The 20,230-nt window shown below is 26.5% G+C and overlaps 2 protein-coding genes across 14 annotated transcripts in view; one reads left to right on the top strand and one right to left on the bottom strand.

Moving 5' to 3' along the window:
* Positions 1–20,230, top strand: part of LOC119604659 (complexin) — a 328,553-nt gene that overhangs the window by 293,093 nt on the left and 15,230 nt on the right. The window contains exon 1 of one of the 13 annotated variants that reach the window (XM_037957429.1): positions 1,718–2,429. The exons of 10 other annotated variants lie outside the window; for them this stretch is intronic. In XM_037957429.1, the coding sequence (XP_037813357.1) occupies positions 2,417–2,429 (13 nt within the window). In that variant the 5' untranslated portion in view covers positions 1,718–2,416. Of the gene's footprint in view, positions 1–1,717; positions 2,430–17,589; positions 17,597–20,230 lie in introns of those variants that run through there. 2 more of the 13 variants (XM_037957430.1, XM_037957431.1) reach the window with 2 other exon arrangements.
* LOC119604657 (neprilysin-3) lies at positions 15,725–18,695 on the bottom strand. The gene is made up of 2 exons (XM_037957417.1): positions 16,885–18,695; positions 15,725–16,728 (listed from the first exon to the last, which is right to left on the bottom strand). Exons 1-2 carry the CDS (start codon positions 17,813–17,815, stop codon positions 15,803–15,805), a joined length of 1,857 nt encoding a protein of 618 aa, XP_037813345.1. The 5' UTR covers positions 17,816–18,695; the 3' UTR covers positions 15,725–15,802.

Below are 20,230 nucleotides of genomic sequence, written 5' to 3' on the forward strand. Positions count from 1 at the left end.
AATGCAAAAAACATATTTCATAAAATTATTAAAAACTTCTAAATGCATTTGATGCATAATAAATACTCACTTTGAAACATATTTACTAAAAAAAAAATAATTTTTTATGGACCTTTTATTTACTATTAAAATATATTTTAAATTTCATTCATTTTGTAAAAAACAGATTAAATTTTCTATATTCAAAAAAACAACTTGTGGAACTTGATAAATATAAATCTCTACTAGTTCCCCTCCACACAAATTTCGAAAAAGGGGTAAAAGTAATTTCTAAACTACAACAACATACAATAATAAAAACTATTCTCAACTCTTAAACCTAAAAACTGTGCAAATCAAAAAAGTACTCTTCCTAATTTTAGAAATTACTCTAAAAGAATTCACTCACTCTGAAAATTTTCTCAATGAAAACTCAAATATTTGTCTCGAAACTAAATAGGAAAATGATGAGTATGCGCTAAATTTTCCCACTCAATTTTGAGTAACAAAGACAATTTAAGCACGTGCGCCTAAAAGTAAACTCAATTTTATTACAAATTCTCTTATAAAATTTAAGAGATAAAACCAGAGAGTAGAAAACAAAAGAAGGGAAAAAATGGTGTTAATTGAATTTGCGCATTGTAAAGTTTGTAAACATTACAACAGCATACAAAATTGCAACAACAACAATGTATTGAAGTTTAACCAGTCGCTAGAACTCTTTATTACAACATTGTTTTTGGAAATCTTTTATTTTTTAACGTTGAGTTTTATGGGCAACCCAGTAAATCTATTACATTTTCATACTCACAGTGTGTGTAATTTTTGCTGTTGTTGCGTGCTTTTCCTGTACTAACTATCAACACATCGTTATCACTCGAACAACAACAACATATCTAATGGGATTTTTATATATAAATAGTGGTGGGGGATTTTAGGGTGAAAAAATTGGCAACAACAATAAAATAATGATAATTGTAGTAAAACAGCGAAAAACGAAGCTAACGACCAACAAAAACAAAAATCAAAATTTTACTCAACATATCAACGACATAAACCCAAAAAAACAGATGATATTTTCGCATAAAAACCTCAGGAAGTTACAGGATAACTCCTACTCTTACTACAACATTACTTCAAACAACACCAAACAGAGTTTAGAGTTTATCGTAGAAATCGAAAGAACAGTAAATAGTAAACTTATAAAGTGTTTCTCAAAATAAATAAAAAAATAAACAGTTTTATTCAATTAAAGTACAAAAAGTGTTAAATATTAAACGTTTTTGAAGAAAAAATATTTTATTTTTATTTTACGAAAAAAAAGCATTTGGCACAGTTTTCAAGCCGTACTATTAGGCATAAATCACTCTTTGGAAAATTCATAAGGATTTTCGTTTAAATTTTTCCTTGTTGTGCGTTTGCTACACATTGAGCACAATGTGTACGAAACGTATTGTGTGATTCCTGATTGTTGCGCCGACTCGTGTTTTTCGTTTAGATTCACTCTTTGTAGCAGCTTCGGGTTTTTGGCTACGACAGGATTCTGTCTGTTCGACTTTTTCAATTTGTTTTCCTTACAAACTGCTACTCTGAAACAAAAACAACAACAGCAGCCACGATGACGACGTTAACGACGACGACGACAACAATGAAATAGCGTAGAAATTCTGTTTTGTACTCTGTGTGTGAAAATATTCCTCAACGTTGACAGTTGACAACTAGAACCATGAACGCTGTTAGTTTAGTGCATAAAGTGCTTCAAACCAAGTGGTACTACCGCTTAGTTTACATTCACAACCAGAAACGGCGACGGCGGTGTTGGCCAATCTTATTTATTTTCCAATATTTATACAAAAATCTAAAAAACAAAATCAAATTTAAACGAAAACAAAACACATGTTATAACAACAGCAACTATCACGAAAACCACTACAACATCAACTACAATTATTGCTGCTACAGCTACAATCATCAACATCAGTACAACTACAATAATAACAATATAATATACGACAATTATTACTACTGCTACAGCTACATCTACAATTACTACTACCACAGTAATAGCAATTGTTTAAATTCAAATTTAAATACGTCATCATTTAACAATAACGTATGCTTCACATACAAATACGTTTATCGTTAAATTCACACACATACACCCAGTACAAACAGTAATTGAAATTGTTTTAGTGAAAACCTAAAAGTACAAGTACAAACAAATAGTTAATAAATATAATTGAAAATTTGCTAAAAATAAATAAATTAAATAATTAAATGAAAATCTAACAGAAGAATTATAACTATTGCCATAACAGAAAGTTGCAAAACTATATTAATTAAAAAAAGGCCAGAAATATCATCGATTTAGCTACAAACACTAACAACAAAACGGTGTCTCAGGCGAGATAGTATTCAGTGAAAGCGCCAGCGAAATATGAATTTCATTGGTATGATTAAAATTCTAAATTCTTCTATGATTTAATTGATTAAGTTGATTTATATGTAATTCAGTTTTGTTGAAATTCTTTTTATGTTTTTCTTAATTTTCACTGAATATTATGTTGTCTTTTAATTATATTTTCCAAAACTTCTACTGCTTCAAAAAACCAACAAATCTAACTACTCTCTAAACTTAAACACAATTCAAAACAATACATCAACTCAAATATACCTATTTCTACGTTTCTAAACATGTAAGTTTTCTTTTATTTTTTTGAAATAAATATTCTTTGTATTTTTTCTTAAATTGTACTGTTTTCTCTTTACGCCTTTAAGTATATACTAGAAAATAAGTATTTTATATATAAAAAAAGCCTTAAAGTATACCATATGTTAACATATGTTTATTGTATTGAATTATATCAAAGAAAAAAAGTTTAAGGTGAAGGTTTTCTGTGTGTGCATAAGATAAGTGAGAAAATATATACTAAAGGGGATTTTGAAATGGAAAAAAAATATTTAAAGAAAGAACAATGAAAATGTTTTTAAGATATTTAAAATTATTTAATTGAACTTTCTACATATGTCATACCAAAAACTACGGCATATCTTAAGGGGCAGATATATATAAAAAAGTATGACAGATTTTTAGGCGTTTTTAATAAGAAATGAATACTTTTTCTACTTTAAATCTAATTGTGCAAAACGATATAGTTTCTTCAAATTTTTTACTTCAAAATATTAACCATAATGCGGTCTAAATCTGTTATGGAAAGATTTAGTATTTTCATGAAGTGTAATTAAAAAATTGGAATAGTCCAAACGAATGATATCTTAATGAATGCAAATTTATCAAAAAGAGTTTATTCTTTAAAGTTCTTCTTTAACACATTTACTTATCAAATTCTTTAACTCTAAAGAACTTTTAATACAGAAAATTTTATATTACAAATTTGTCCTTATAAACATATTTTGCTTTAAAATTTAATACTGATATTAAAATGAAAAACATACACATGGTTTCAGGCTTTACAGCTGATGATACACTTCAGTTTTTACAGTTTAAAATAAATAAATTTAAAACCATTTTTAGAAACCATACAAATAAGAAGTGTACAATACAAACCTTACATATATCCTAAAGTCTGCAGTTTCACTACGATATAATGAAATAAACATAATTTCTTAAGTTACACAAACAAAACCTTAAAATTATTTAAAAATATGTTTACATTTAATTCTTACATTTGAAATAACCTACAAACATTTAAAAGTTCTTTTAATTTAACTAGAAAAATTTCCTTTTTACTCAAACATTTCTCTTTCAAATCTGTTTAATATTATTTAACAAACATTTCCATAACAAGTTCTAAACCGATATACTTTACAATTTAAAACCACTTTACTTTAAGTGTTCTTTGCTTTTTGCCAAGGTAACAGTATAGTATTTTTATGGTAAAACCATTTCAAGCCGTTTGATAAGTGTGTTTCTTGCAATTCTTACAAAGTAAAATCTTAAAATTCTTTTTTAAGTGTGTTCATTTTTCCTTGTATTGGAAATTTGCCTATATCAGCAGAAAGCAATTTTTTCTTAATTTAATTAGAAGTGTAGGGCAAAAAAAATATTTATTGATTTTATATGTATAAACATACATATGTAGTATAATAGTATACTGTTAGGCTGACTTAAGTTTTTGATAGACATTAAAGTGTTCTTTTGTTTTGCGCCTATAAGGGAAATGTTTTAGTGTTTGCAATTTTAAAATGCAAAATAATCAGTTCAGTTTTAGGGAAATAATTGAAATAAAATTTGAATAACCAAAATGTTATGTTAACTAAATATAAATCAAATTTTTAATGACAGCATACTTTCTGGTTCTCATACTTATAACCTTAATAAAGCCTATTTTTAGGTTTGAAAAATGTTTACACCTATTAAACATGTCATAATTTCCATAAATATAGCATACTTTTTGGCTTAATATTACTATGGTGCCTAAATACCATCATAAATAAAGCAAATTACTAGGTTAATGTTTACCCTTTACTAAAAACATTTTTTTATATTGTTTTGTATTTACTTCTTCTCTGCAAAAACTTTCTTATGAGTATTATTTTATTTGCTTTAGCAAATCGCATAAAAATTGCTTACAAACTATAGTATACTAAAGTAGTTTTTATCCTTATTACACATGATATGCCATGTGACATGTGTTTGTGTTCTTTTTTCAGAGAGTATAAGTATGTGCGTATGTGTTTCGTTTTTTTTTATTTATTTTATTTCCTTTTTTCTCTTTTTATTTGCCCCACTCACACAACAACGTGCTAGTTTTTTGCCGCATTTTATTGATTTTTTTTTCGCTCTACTGAATATGTTTTCATAATGCTGCCAATGATGACGACGTTAATGGTGATAATAATAATGATGACTTTGATGAAGATTATTAAGTTGTTCGCTTAGGGTTTTTCCGTATAGAATAGGTTTGTGTTTAGTAAAATGTTTAGATGAAAAGCAAACTTAAAAATATATGTACATATAACTAAAATTTCGTACAGAATGAACTTGTAAACAAGTTAGAGTGTTATTTTCGGCTATGCCGAATATTAAATACCCTCCACCTTAGATTGATTCAAACTACATTAATATTCAATACATTTTAATATTGACTTAAAGTATGCTATGAAATGTAACACTGTTACACAACATACTAAAACGTTACATTTAAAAAATATGTATGTGACTGAAATATATCATAAGAAATATACATATAAACATCTCAATATTAAATACGGTATGGCATTCTTATTTATCACCACTGATGGAGGTTAAGGGTATACAAATTTTAACAAAACAATTAACTTAAGTCAGAAAGGAATTTTTGGTAAGAATTCATAATTATTTTTTAATAAGGAATTCTAACAATAAATACCAATACAAACAACTTAAAAAGCTTTAAGTGCAAAAAAACTTAAATTAGTACCAAAAATATACAGAGATTTTTTTGCCATAAATTATTATAAAAAGAAAATGTGAAAAATTAAAAGGTTCAAGGTTTAAATGAATAAATGTTTGCTTTTATATTTATCATATAACTTTTTGTATATTGTACATATAAATGCCTACATATATACATATGTATGTTTTATTGATTATAAATAAATAAGACTTAAATAAAAAATAAACAGAATAAATTGAAACAACTCACCATTAACATGTTTAAATAAATTTATACAGAATTTAACAACAAATATTGAATAATGTAGAAAAAAAACGCAACTCTAGAATTTTTTTTATTAAATTTAATACTAAAAATATTTCAACAAAATTTTTAATAAAAAGCCTTAAATTATGTATAAAATTCCATTTGGCATAATGCCCAAAAGTAAGAATAAAATCTGTTAAGAAAAATAAACAAAAATTAAATTTCTATATTTAAAGATTTACTTTCAAGGCTTTATTATGTTTAACTACAAATTATGCTTAAACTTTTGTCAGGGTTTCAGTTTGTTGGGTATTTCATTTAAAAATATACTTGGCTTAATGCCCAAAAATATGCTACACCCCAAACAGTTTGCTGCTGTAGTTTTTTGTATTATTCTATTTGTATGGCCGCCATACAAATACATACAAAAGTTAGCCTTGTTCTACTTAAATTATTTATGTATGACCTCTTCAAAAGCGTTAGGCATAAATATATAACATGCTTTTATATGCCTAAATGTATGCTGTTGTTGTCATTTCTTTTCTATACCATTTACTATGAACTAAAGCAGACAACAAAAATATGCTTTTGACAAATACTTTTACTGTGAATCTTAACTCACACATGTATTGCGCTTATGAGGAGCTTATGCTCACACAATTTTCAAATTGAATTTATATGTAAAATATGCATATGTATGTGGTTTGTTTTTAGGAGAAAAAAAAATAAACACACAGAAATAAAAAAAAAAATGTATAAAAGCCATAAATTTAAAAAGACCCTGAACATGATTTATTGTAAAATAACCTAAATGACAAAAACTTTGTATGAAAAACATATACATATGTATGTATGTGACACACATGCATATGTATATACGTATGTGTATGTGTTTAGGGACTTCTTTTTTTGGAAAAAAGGGTTTTTCAATTTTTAAAACAAATGTTTATTGATAAACTTTTGTTAAACGAGCTAGAAAAATGTGTTAAGTATTAAGTCACAGATATGCATAGTTTTAACATAAATACCTAAATTATTTTTTTTTTTAAAGAAAATCACAAATTATTTAAGAATTTTATTTAAAATACATTTTTGTGTACTAAATTCTACAGATAAATATTTCCCGAATAAGAAAACATTTTTTATACATAAAAATCTCGCTAACTGAATAACATTTTCTGCAAAAAATATGTTCAACTATGGAAAATATTGTGGAAAACTCTATGCAAGATTTATTATAGATTTTCCTTACATATTTATTTCTAACCAAACAAAAGTAATAAATTTAAATCTCTTTTTTGAAAATAAATTGAAAATTTTCCCTTTCAAAATAATAATAAATTTTATCCAACATTAATTTTGTAAAGAGTATGTATATTCAATAATAAAATTACAATTTGTTACAAAACAAATACATACTTATAAATAAATTTCAAATATGCTCTATCAAATATTCAAAACATCATTATTGTAATGGAAAATATTGTGTTTATTTAGCAAAATAAATAACGATTTACCATAAAATTGCATTGAAAAACAAAAGCAATACATAATTTTACTATAAAAAAAAAGTATTTTAATTTTTTCCCTAAACACATCATAGTTGGTTTTGCATAATGTTGAATGCCACAAAATAGCCTGGTATACAATAAATAAAAACGTCAAATTTGAAAAAAAAATATATATTAAATTGAAAATCATATAAATTGCAAAAGACCTGATGATGTGCACTTAGCAGGGTGACAAATTTACACAACCAAATTAAATTTAACTACCAAAATTTGTATTAGTTTTGAAAAATGCGTCTTTTACGAATAGTCAGCCTGTTGCTGTCTACAATTTTTGTTACGATAATTGCATTTATGTACACAATTTTCAATTTATATAATTTTCCACTTATTTTCGAATATGCCAACATACACATACATGCATACATACATATATACGGTCTGTATTATACATATACACATATGCAAACCCACTCAAGTACGTATTTGTCAAACGTGAATTGTGCGCAAATAATGAAATGCTATTAGTAACAATTTGTGTTGTTTTATGGTTATATTTTTTCAATGCGATTTTCATACAAAATTAAATAGAATTTTAAATTTATTGCTTGTTATTGTTTGGCCTATAAACTAAATTTAATTTTTATAATATATGTATATCATCTATTATACTGTTATTGTTAAATTCTTACAGTAGGTCTCAAATGAAAGAGGAAATTTTGAATAATAAAACACTAAGGACATTTTTATTTAAGTCTTTTCTGATACTATATTTTAAAAAGGCAATATTTTATATACACAATTTTCTACATTACAATCAAAATTCTCTTCGGAATTTTGACCAAAATTCCGATTCAAAAAACCAAAAATAATAAAAAATTAAGAATTTAAAATTAAAAATTCAAAAATCCAAAAATTTAATATAATTATGGGAAATTTCGTGTCAATTGACCCAACTTTTAAAATCGATTAGTCGAGGTTAGTACTATGTACACAATTTTCAATTTATATAATTTTTCACTTATTTTCAAATATGCCAACATACAAACACAGACTGTATACGTGTTTCTATACTCTATTTTACATATACACATATGCAAACTCACATTTTGGCTATACAGGGCTTTATACAAATGAATATAACTTTTCACCTATTGCTCCTAGCAAAAATTGCCTTAAAGGAGTTACGATAGCTATTTCTTCATTCATTAATTTCTTCAAGTTACACTCATTTGAATAAAACCCTGTATAACCAAAATGTCCAACTTTTACCCCCTCTTAGACCGGCAGTTATTGACCGATAGAGCTGGAAATTTGTGTTTGACCTACTATCCAATACTACTAACCTTGGTGCAAATTTCGTCAAAATCGATTTTTTGAGCTGGGTCAGTTCACATGAAATAAGATTCAGAACAGCCGCATATATCATTTCTATAGAAAAATATATCATTTCTAAAGAAAAATGTTTTAACTCTGGGCAATATTTTCAATAGAATGTCTGTTCAACTTTGAGCCAAACGCTTTATAGAATCTTTCAAACTTTTAATTAAATTTTTAAAAGAAAATCTATGCAATTTCAATCAAAATTTTTTATGAAAATAAAATTTTAAATTTATTCGCTTGTACAACACAATATTTAAATTTGAAAAAATTTATTTGTATAAAATATTTACTCTTCAGTCGCTAGATTAAATCTAATTTAATATCAAATTAGTATGGACATTTCCTAAATGTTTATCAATATGTTAATACATGTCATTCTAATACGTTAAAAAGTACACATCGATATTGTCCTTTATTAACAAAATACACTTGATTTTATTAACTATACATTTGTTTACATTTTGTAAATATTTACACTTAACACATAAACATACATAGTGTTATGATTGTGAATTTAAACTCTTTAAAAATATATAAAATTGTAAATATTTACTATATTGTTTGAATATATTCAACTCAAACAAAAATATATTAAATATTTATAAATATATGTATATATTTAAACAATTGAGTCGGTCATGGCCTATCATATGATAACCTACACCAGTGTGTATGTTAAAAATTGAGATTTGAATAACAATGTGTTCAAATAGTTTTTACCTTAATTCTGTAATATTTTAACAATTTATTAAGAAAAAAGTGATTTTATAGAAGAGAAGATATATGGGAAGAGGAGGAAATATGAGCCTATCCTTATAAATTTTCATAGAGAGATTTATGTTATTATTAAGGTTAATTTTGCCCAATATCGTCGTAATACTAGTGTTTATATATTGATCTTCAAGTCATTTTCTGAAGGGGTCTTTATATGGGAGCTAGGGCCAAATCATTACGGCAGCATAGTTTAGACTTATACAAAACAAAGTCTTAATGATTTCTGTACAGATACTAGAACGTTTAACATAATTATGAGCTCAAAAGCCCTATTTGAGGGGTACGGTTGTATGGAAGCTAGGTGATTTTAATTTAAACCCTTCCTCAGCTAAACTTTTCAATGTACTTTCTCTATATCTCTATATTTTAATTAAAATTATATTATTGTTTTTTATAAAAAAAATATTATATTAATTGGAATTTTTTAAAATGATTTAATACTATAATGAGTGCACAATTAATTTGAAGTTAATACTATCGTATTTATTTAAATCTAACGTTTACTATTTATATGCAAGACTGCAAGACTATTATATGAAAATACTTATAGATTAATTATTTTTTTAATGAATTTCGTATTTAATATTTATTGAACATTTCACATTAATGTCTATATGCATGGATTTATTACGGATTATTGTTATAAATAATTTTATACGATTTTATTTGCTTATAAAGGAAAAAATAATCTGTTTTTGTTTTCGCCAACCTTTTCGATTTAAGTAATTAAAAAATAATTAATTCCAATGTGGGAAGTTTTCAAATGAAAGTTTATATATAATTGGGATTTAACTACTTAAAAAGAAACATTAAATGGTATAAAGTGTTTAAAAAATTTAAAATTAAGCATTTCAACATTTCAAAATGGCTAAAAGTATACTTCTGTTTTCTATAAAACACATAAAATGTATTTATTTTAATATAAGTTTAACATTATTATTTTATAAAATTTCTTTGCTAAATTTAAAAAGGTTTCTTTTATTGCTGAACTAAAATTTATTTTACAAATATTATATTAAAGAATACACCCCTTAAAGTATGCTACAAAATTCTTTTTATTTTAAATCCCACAAAATATGCAATCATTTCAAATTTGTTTTACTTGATTTTTTATACATACCCCTAAGATATGTTATATTTTTATATGATTTTTATTAAATTTGTTTTTTTTTTTTTAAGATTTCCATACATACAAACTTGTGCTTGTCATACTTTAGGCGACAATATAGAAAAAAAAAAACATTCTTTTGTAGCTCCCACTTGACTTCATTCTTTTTTTTTCGAAATAAAAACTCAAGTTAAAACATGACATTTGTTCTATATGTAAGAAAAGAAAAACTATAAAGAAAAACTTTTAAATTTCAAATTTGTTGTTTCGGAAAAAAAATAATAACAAATACAACAACATGTTAACATGACAAATACAAAGTCTGTATTTGTATAAGTACACAATTGTGTTGAGTTTGTATAGTGTAGGGTAGATGGTTTTGTAAGAGAATATATTTTGTTAAACAAAATTGTTGACACGTTTCATGCATGCAAATGACGCCAATGATGATGGTTAGTAAAAGCATTCAACTATTACTTGCCACTACTAAAACCCAACTATTTTTAAAGAGTTGTATGTATTCTTGTTAGACAATATTTTGGTTGTATGTTTCACGAACATTTGCGGTATTCATGGCATTAATACACACCGTACTGCAGGGTTAAACTACTTCTGTATTGTGCAAAACTATTACTATAGTAGTTTTTTTGCAAACACTACTTATGTATGTATGTTGGTATAGACATGTATGAAATAATAAAGGATACTTCAGCTATCCTACATATTTTTCCATGTATACAAGTATGTTCGTATGTATGTTTATGAACAACTTGTTCTTGTTTTGTATGTCAATCAAATATGACTTTCAGTTAACACTTTACATCATTTACAAATAGCTTTAAGCAATTTTTTGAAATCAATACATACATTGACAGCGTCGAAAAAATACTTGAAACTTAAAACACAAAAGGGGGGTAAAATAACTTCCAATACAATATAAAAATATTCGATTTACTTGTTTTTCTCTACAAAAAAAAAACATATTTAAAATGTTTTATTAAACATTCTGCCAATATATCCGAAAAAAATAAAGCTAACTATAAAAAACATAAAGTTAAAAGCCATCATCAACAACAAACTTTTTTACACTACTTTATCGATAACAATTCGAGTCATCAAACCATCATCCATTTAGTATTCTAACCCAATAAATGAAACAGCTGCATATTGTGAAATATATTTGGCTTAGAATAATAATAAAAAAAGTTTCATAGTTAACAGAGTTTATTAAAACAATTCATAGTTTTTTGCTTTTTACATTTCAACCAATAGTTTTTGTTTAGCATTTTAAACAGCTGTCATTTGATTTGAATAGATTGAAATACATTAAGGAGATTTTAGTTTTTTTTTTATTAGTTTATTACATGTTGACAATAGTTTGCTACTGTTAGTAAACTTTTATTAAAACAAAATAAATAAAATAAAACATTATTGAAATTAAGGATTTAGTTGAAAATCAAGGATTTTTAGAATTTAATTGCAGCTGATGTTTTAGATTTATATGCATTTAAAATGGGAAGAATAAATGACAATGAGTTTTAAATGAAAAACACATTTTTATAGGCTCTAATTGGCTTATAATTATTAAGCCTTTTAAATGTTTTGTTGTATGTTTATAAATTTTAATATTATTTTAAATACATTTCAATTGTAGTATTTATAAAATTTTATGATATAATTTTATTAAATTAATTCTATACATTGTTTACATAGTGTGAACAATTGTTATTTTAAAAATTTCCTATAAACAATTTTTCATCTGTATTTCTTGCTTTAAAATTTATTTTTAAAATAATTTTCCAATTGATGTTTTCACAAATTTACTTAAATAATCTTAAATTTTAATGTCAACAATAAGACTATACCAAGAAATACATACATCTACAACGTTTGTTTATAAACAATTTTTGCAATTCTGCATTGTATTGTCTTGTAAGAAGTTTATCTTTAATAATAATATTTATTCCTGGTAAACAAACTATATTAAAAACCACAATAAAAAACATAAAATAGAAAATAAAAAAATATCAACAAATTACATGCTTGAATTACGATGATTCCTGTTTTCATTTGAACAAGTTTGCATGTTGATCATTTATGGCTGATGCTGCAGGAAAAACTAAAAAAAAAACAAAGAAAAATACAGAGAAAATAATAAAAAAGACAACAGGAAATTAAGCTGACAATAACGTTAAAGATTAGAAAATGAACAGACGTTTGTAGTAAATAAGAAAAAATTACAATCTTATGTACTAACAAAGTCTTAAAGAAGTTTTTGTTATTTCTTAACATAGTTGACACCAAGTAAAATATACTTAGATACATAACTATGTATATTAAAGAACATTTCTATTATTTCTTGGAAATCTTGTTATTCTAAATTGAAATCAATTTCCTTATAAAAATTTCTTAGAATAAATCTATTTTTCCAATTATACCTCTTATTTGTTCAATTTGTAATTTATATGTTATATAAGATTTTGTAAATTTTTAAGGAGAAGTTTTTATAATTGATTGAATTTAAGAATATTATATATTTGATTCGATATTTGCATTTTTATAGCAAAATTCTCACCATCAAAAATATGTCAAAAAATAATTTATACATTTTTAAAAAATTTTTGTTTTTTCATAAAAAAATCACTTTCTTTGATATAAAAAAGTTTCATAAGTATTTGACAGGACGATTATGGTTTTATTTTTTTACTCAATGTATATTTTTATACCCTACACCATTATAGTGGGAAGGGTATTATGCGTTTGTGCTGATGTTTGTAACACCCAAAGAATCACTTTCTGAGTCGACTGAGCTATGTCCGTCCGTCTGCCTGTCCGTCTGTCTGTATGTCTATCCGACTGTGTGTCCATGTGAACTTTGTGCGCTCGCTACAGGTCGCAATTTTCGAGATAATTTGATGAAATTTGTCACATAATCTTTTTTCGACCCAGGTACGAGCCTATTAAAATTTCGTATAGCTCCCATACAAACGTACCCCCCGAATAGAGCTTTTGATCTCATAATTTTTTATATACGTCTAAATTATACTTTCGTAATGATCGGTCCATATTTGACCCTATCCCCTATACAAAGTCCTCTTCGGAAAATCACTTGAAGATTAAAATTCAGTTATAAACACTAGTAACTCGATAAAATTCTTCATAAATAACTTTATAAACCAAAATGCATAAGGATTGGACCATATTTGCTCTTGCCCTTGCAAATAACTCCTCTTTTGGAAAATCTCTTTTTTTTTCAATAAATTGTTAAAATATTTCGAAGTTAAGGTAAAAAACTAAAATTATTTAATATATCAAAAATAATCCATATCTTTAACATATGCACTAGTGTAGGGTATCATACTGATGGCCATGTCCGACTGTACATTATTACTTGTTTCTCTTTAACTAATATACTCCAATATAAATGCACAAGTACGTTATTCATAATAATGAGTATAATGAATGAAATTTTTGCCAATTAGTGTATACATTATTTTCTTTTTATATAGTAATGACAGTTAACTGACAACTTAATACGCTCGTAATGAAGAATATAATGAAATTTTAAAAATTTCAAAGAAAAGTAATTTAAAGTTAATTTAGAATGCCATCGAATTTGAATTAAGTAACATTTAAGGAAGATTGTGATATTTAATTATTTTTTATAAGCTATACCACTATATTTGAACGGGTATTGAGCATTTGTGCTGATGTTTGTAACAAATACAAATACTTATTGTTTTTACACTTAAGTATTTCCTGGGTTAGAGGTCTATCTGTCTTTACACAAAGACGAAAAAACGCACAAAAATTGGCCACATTTAGGTCCATATATTGTTCCTAAATTTTATTATATTAATTTTTAGTTTCAGATTTCTATTTAACTAAAAATGTATTTAATACTTATCCATTTCTTTATAATTTTACTAAAATAATAATTTAAATAACTCATTTATTATGCAATAGTTTTATAAAAGTCTACCGCTTTAAAAAAACTGCTAATATTTTATATAAACAATAAAGTCCATCGGGGCTTACATTCCCTTAATTACTAAAACGTTTATTATCATTGCAACTACAGAAAGAAAATTAACTAATCGATAAGTTATCAAACTATATCTAAAGTACAAAAATAGCTATTGTATATGTCCTCAAATGTTTAAAAGTACTTTTGCACTTTGTAAATAAAAATAGAAAAAAGCAAAGCATACTTATAGGGTTGGGAGACTGTTAGCCAAGTTAAACACATGCGTTTTCTTTCAACTAAACTGCTTTGAAATCATATTTATTTGAGTGTAAAGAAAGTAATGAATTTTTTGTATGGTTTCTTGTCTATTGATAGGTTTGATATCTTGTCTAGCCATCATTCCCTAGTTAATGTTACCTTGGTAACTGGCTGGTCAACTACAAACCAATACAATAATAATAAAAAAAAGGCAACAATACAAAATCAAACAATAAAATCAATTTGGAAACAACATAGTTTTATATAAATCATGAAAACTTTTAGAATACCCTACTGCTAATCAAATAAATTTAGAGTTAGAAGTTAAAAATCGAAGACATAACACTCTCGGTGAAATTAATGAAACTTTCTTTACACAATTTCAAAATCATGTAAACATTTAGATTTCTAGAAAGAAGTTAAAAAAACATATTCCCCTGAATTGGAACTTGGACTTTGAAACTAATTCTAGTTCTACAAGCTTAAATAAAAGAAATAAATCGTTTTAACCTAATAAAAGACTAGCGAGTTCCAAATTGTCACTAGGTTGTAAAACTTATAAAATGTTTTCCCATTTATATCTATGTATATAATTCTTACTTAAATATTACCCTTGTTAAGTCATTTTGTAATAAGTAGGGTAAATATTATTAACAAAAAAAAAACAAAAACTAAAAGAATTTTCTTTAATTATTTTCTTTATTGACCCTCGTTAAATTGTTAAAACTAGGAGTGGTAGTTGATGGTTGATATTTACATTTTGCCCTGAAACCAAGACGTACATGTCTTCAATAACAACAATTTCAAATTCTTAATAAATTTTTAATGAAAGAATTTTTTTTATCTTTTCTAAAAATATATAATAACGGTAATAAAAAATGTTTTTGAGTCCCATAAGTTAAAAAGGATTATACAGAATTTTAACAAGTTATTTTCAATTCGAATTTATAAGCAATAACACTGTTATAACGTAAATATTGTAGTTATTATTTTTTAACTCCCAACAAGTTTGAAAAATTTCTCAGCAAAATTACCGAATTTTTTACAGAAATAAGTAAAAAAATGAAAGGTAAAACAAATATTAAGGGAAACAGTGCGTGTGTGTGTTTTGTTTTAGTTTAAAATCGTAAATTTATTTTCTTAAATATTTCTCAAAATCTCTAAAAACAACTTAATATTATTAATATTCCTTCAAAACCAAACATTTATTATTGTTATAGAGCGTATCACGTGTTTGACATTTAAAAGTTTGTTGAAATTCTTTAGTTTGTTTAAGTGCCGTGTGTATAAATTGTCTTCTTTGTTCGTTGGGATGCAAATGACAGTCCACTAAAGTAGTGGCAATGAAATATAACTTTTCCATGGATAATTGCAAACGTCCAGCTTTTAAGAGATTATTTAATTTTTGCACAAATTGCTCATCCTGCTGTAGCCATAATTGATATGTTTGCCAAGATTGTTTTTGAGACAATATTTTCAGTAGTAAATTATTTAAATTAAAATTTCTAGCCTGCAGCGGTTGTTGTCTTTGTATACATCTATCGAATACATCAAATTTTCTATCTGAATCAGTACTTCTCCAGGCTCCAGGGGTGTCATAAACTCCCCCTATCATTACCTCAGAGAAATATTCTCCCAATAGAACATAATTTAGGGGAGTAGTTAAATTTTGTTGCTGTTGTATTAGACCATTAATGGTTAAAAATACTTTCATAAATTCTTTGGCACTTTGGGCCACTTGTCCGGCACTGTTGGAGTTTTGTGGCTTACTATCTATTTTCATTTGTTGGGCCTTAAATCTTTGCACCTTTTCTAGGTTACGGTAGAAATTACGTTTCGTTATGGTTAAAGGCTGATAATCATTATCAAGTTTTGCATCACCATTTAAAGTTAAATGCATTATGCGTTCCAGAAACAGTTTGGAGTTTTGTTGTGTAATCTCATCTATCCAGGCTGTATTGGCCAAAAGTTGTTCATATTGCTGCCCCAGTTCAGAATACATACGAGCCATTTGTACTTTATCTATACCGGTACGTTCGACAATATGTTGGTATACAGGCGCCATATAAGTTTCAACGAGTGTTTTGCAATCTCCCGGAGTTTTGTCTGAGATTAGATATAAAAAATAATTTAAAATTGTGTTAAACATTGAGTTATTGAAAATTTTTATGTATATTCATAAAGTGTATCCAGTAATTTTTAATAATAATGAACAACATATTTATTTCATTATTTGAAATTTCATCAAAAATATTTACTCACCCATTAAGTAGTCAATCCACAGCCAATTCAAAAATCTCGTTAACGTGGTGCCCTGCAACAACTCAAAGTATTGTATAAGTTTGGGCATATCCGTAATAATAACCAAATCAGTTGGCTTCAAAGGTTTACCCATAACTTTACGGAAGTAGGCATCCCAATCCAAAGGATAAACTGAACCAAAACTTAACAATTTAAAATCAGCATACGAATACTCTCTTACTTTATCCTGCTCACTAACCGTTATCTTCATTATATCCCTTGAATTACGTTCAAAATTTAAAATCTCCAAAGCCACCAATCTGGCACGACCGGTATCAACATTACACAAATGCATAATCTCTACCGATAGCTGTTCAAACTTTCTCAATGTAAAACGTAGCGAATCATCGGGTTGTATTTGTACCACCCGTTTGTTGGAAATTAATTCGATTTTGGTATTAAAAAAGTAGGGTATACCAGTTTCATGGAATATACTTAAAACCTGCAACCAGGTCATATTACGTCTTTTGCGCAACATGGTTACAGAATCATCAATTGCTGGCCAGCCACCCACAGAACGATACATAAGGGTGGCTTTTAATTGTTCCATAGAGCGGGCATTTTGACAGGAATCATAGAAATGCTTCAGTTTTAGTTCAGAATCCAAGAGTTCCTCATCATTGCTGCTTTCTAAAAATTTATTAAATTTCAATTCCTCTTGCTGTTGCAGGCGGTCATATTTGGCCTGGTGGGTGGCATTTAAAGAACGTGAACAAACATAACCATAGAAATCATCACAGGGTTTTTTTGTTACATCCAGCCAGGATTCGAGTTCATAGGAAAATCTTAACATGTCATGTTCGATGGCGACTTTATCGAATGTTGAAGCCAAACAGCAGTTGGCTAAGAGCACACTAGCAATCAGTAAAACAAAGGATGACATTGTTGTCATTATTTACACACCAACAATATATATATAAAAAACTGTTAGTGTTAATAAAGTCTCTTTACTTTATTGGGATAGTTGTTGTCAGCAATTTTAATAAAACTTCAAAGTAAAAGTCACACAATTTTGTGGTATTTTTATTTATATTTTGTGTATTTCACAAAGAAACTTTTTAATAAAGGTTTCTGTACAAAAGAGTTTTAATAAAGTGACACCGCCGTTTCACAATAACAAACAGGTTTTTAATAATGTTCAACAAAAAAAAGTGCTTCAAATTAAACAACAAATTTTAATATATTCCAGCATAACTTAACACTTTTGTAACAAAACTACAACTAACAAAAATATTTCTATGGAAATTGGAAATGCAACCCTTTTTGAAATATTTTTTTATTTTCTCCTCTCACACGCTCTCTTCCACTCTTTAACATTCATGCACTTGTAGCAAAGCTTTTTTATATGCGTGTCTACTGTTTGCCCTTTGTTGTGTTAAATTTCAATTTAAACAATTTTTTTCTTGTAGTTGTACTTTTTATGTATTGGTGTAATTTCTCTGGTATTTTTTTCTATTATTTTTTTACACTTCCGGTTTCCAACCTTGCATTTAATTAAATTTTGTTACAAGAAAGAACCCTTTTAACTGGTTTGTTTTATATTTCTACAATTTTTTGCTACAATTCCACCTTCATTTCATTTAATTTCTTCTTTCTTATATCTTATTGTTGAAATATTCTCATACATTTCTTTTTAATGTTTTATTTCTTGTAATTTTTTTATTGAAATTCAAATGAGTTTTTTTCCGTTTATTTTGTGTATTAAGATTTTGCTTTAATCTCATACTAATGCTTAATCTAAACTGCCACAGAGAATTTCAATTTAAAAACCATGTTGTTTTGTGGATTGTTTTATTTAACAATCACAACAACTGCAGCAACAACAATAAAAAATAAAAAAAAAATATGTTCATGTGTATATTAAGCAAAGCTTGTTCATATATGCTGGAGATAAGCAAGGGTTAAGGTCAATATTGTTAAATTGAAGAGAATTAAATGAAATATTTTTATATGATATCAAACTCAAAATTGAATTATTAGATGTTTTAAAAAAGAAAACAAACTTATATAATATATTTTAGTAAAATATCGTATTCGAAGCTGTTCAATTTCTATTAATTTTTTAATCTTGTTTTCCCGAATATTGTGATTTATTTATTTAATTGACATATACATACATGTGTAGACCTGATTAGGAAATTTATAAATATAATTTTAAATAAAAATAAAGAATTTGTGATCTTGACCTATTTTTATAGATTTCAAATTGACTCTTAACAAAAGATAAGAATATAAAGAGACCAGATGTTATCAGGTCGCCTTAGAGAGACTCGCTCTAATATATAAACTATAAAACTCCAAAAATCAAACAATTTTGAGACAACGAAAACAAGATTTTGTTACTTTAGAAAAAAATCTTAAAAGTGCGATTCTTTTCAGAACCAACTTCTCACAAGATTATGAAACAAATTTGTGTATATTTCTAGGTCGCCTAAAAATCTCTTACAATTTTAACAAGTAAGATTGTATAGTCTGGCAAGGCCGACCATATGATACCCTACCCTAGTTAAAATGTGGATTATTTTTCTAATAATAAAGCATTTTTCCTTAATTCCGAAATATTTTAACAATTTGTTACCAAAAAAAAGTGATTTTCTGAAAGAGGGGTTATATGGACCCAGTAAAAACTTTCATTACCATGTAAGAAGTTAAAATTCTAAAATTTACTTACACAATAGCATTTTAAGTCATTATTTAAACACGGTGATGTCATTGAAGGCAAGTACTTACTACAAACGATTACAAGTAATTAGAAAAAGTAGTCATTGTATATTACATGAAGAAACGTGTACAGCTTCTGTATCTTCACTGGCAAGATGACTAATGAATTAGAAAGTATTTATATAACACATTATTAGTAAGACCTTACTATACTACTTCTATGTAGTCCAGACCATATGTAGTAGTCATTGAAAAGTATGTTGTTAGGTAAGTGATAACAATTTGGTAGCGCGATTTACGATGACTTTAAAGTTATTTATGCAGAATTTCAATATGATAGTAGTGTTTAAAGGTGGATTTCCACCTTCAAGTCATTTTCTGAAGGGAACTTATATAAAACTAAATTTTGCCTATTCTTGTAGAGATTTTACAATATTTAACATTATTATAAGCTTAAAAGCCTAATTTGGGGGCTAGGCAAAATAATGAACCGATTTCAACCATTTTCTTGGACCAAAAGAGGTGTACGTGCCATATTTCATCAAATTATCTTGAAAATTGCGACCTATAGCGCGCTTACAAGGTTTACATGGACACACAGACGGACGGACGGACGGACGGATAGATGGACATAGCTTAATCGACT

The sequence above is a fragment of the Lucilia sericata genome, unplaced genomic scaffold, assembly GCF_015586225.1.
Source record: "Lucilia sericata isolate MDLA Ls3-8-SP2 unplaced genomic scaffold, ASM1558622v1 Contig000416F_arrow, whole genome shotgun sequence".
NCBI lineage: Eukaryota > Metazoa > Arthropoda > Insecta > Diptera > Calliphoridae > Lucilia > Lucilia sericata.

Bases quoted from the DNA above. Each gene is read 5' to 3' on its own strand.
- LOC119604657 (XM_037957417.1), bottom strand. From the start codon at position 17,815: ATGACAACAATGTCATCCTTTGTTTTACTGATTGCTAGTGTGCTCTTA. The intron at 16,729-16,884 runs GTGAGTAAATAT...ATCTAATCTCAG, and splicing joins GTGGATTGACTACTTAATGG to ACAAAACTCCGGGAGATTGC.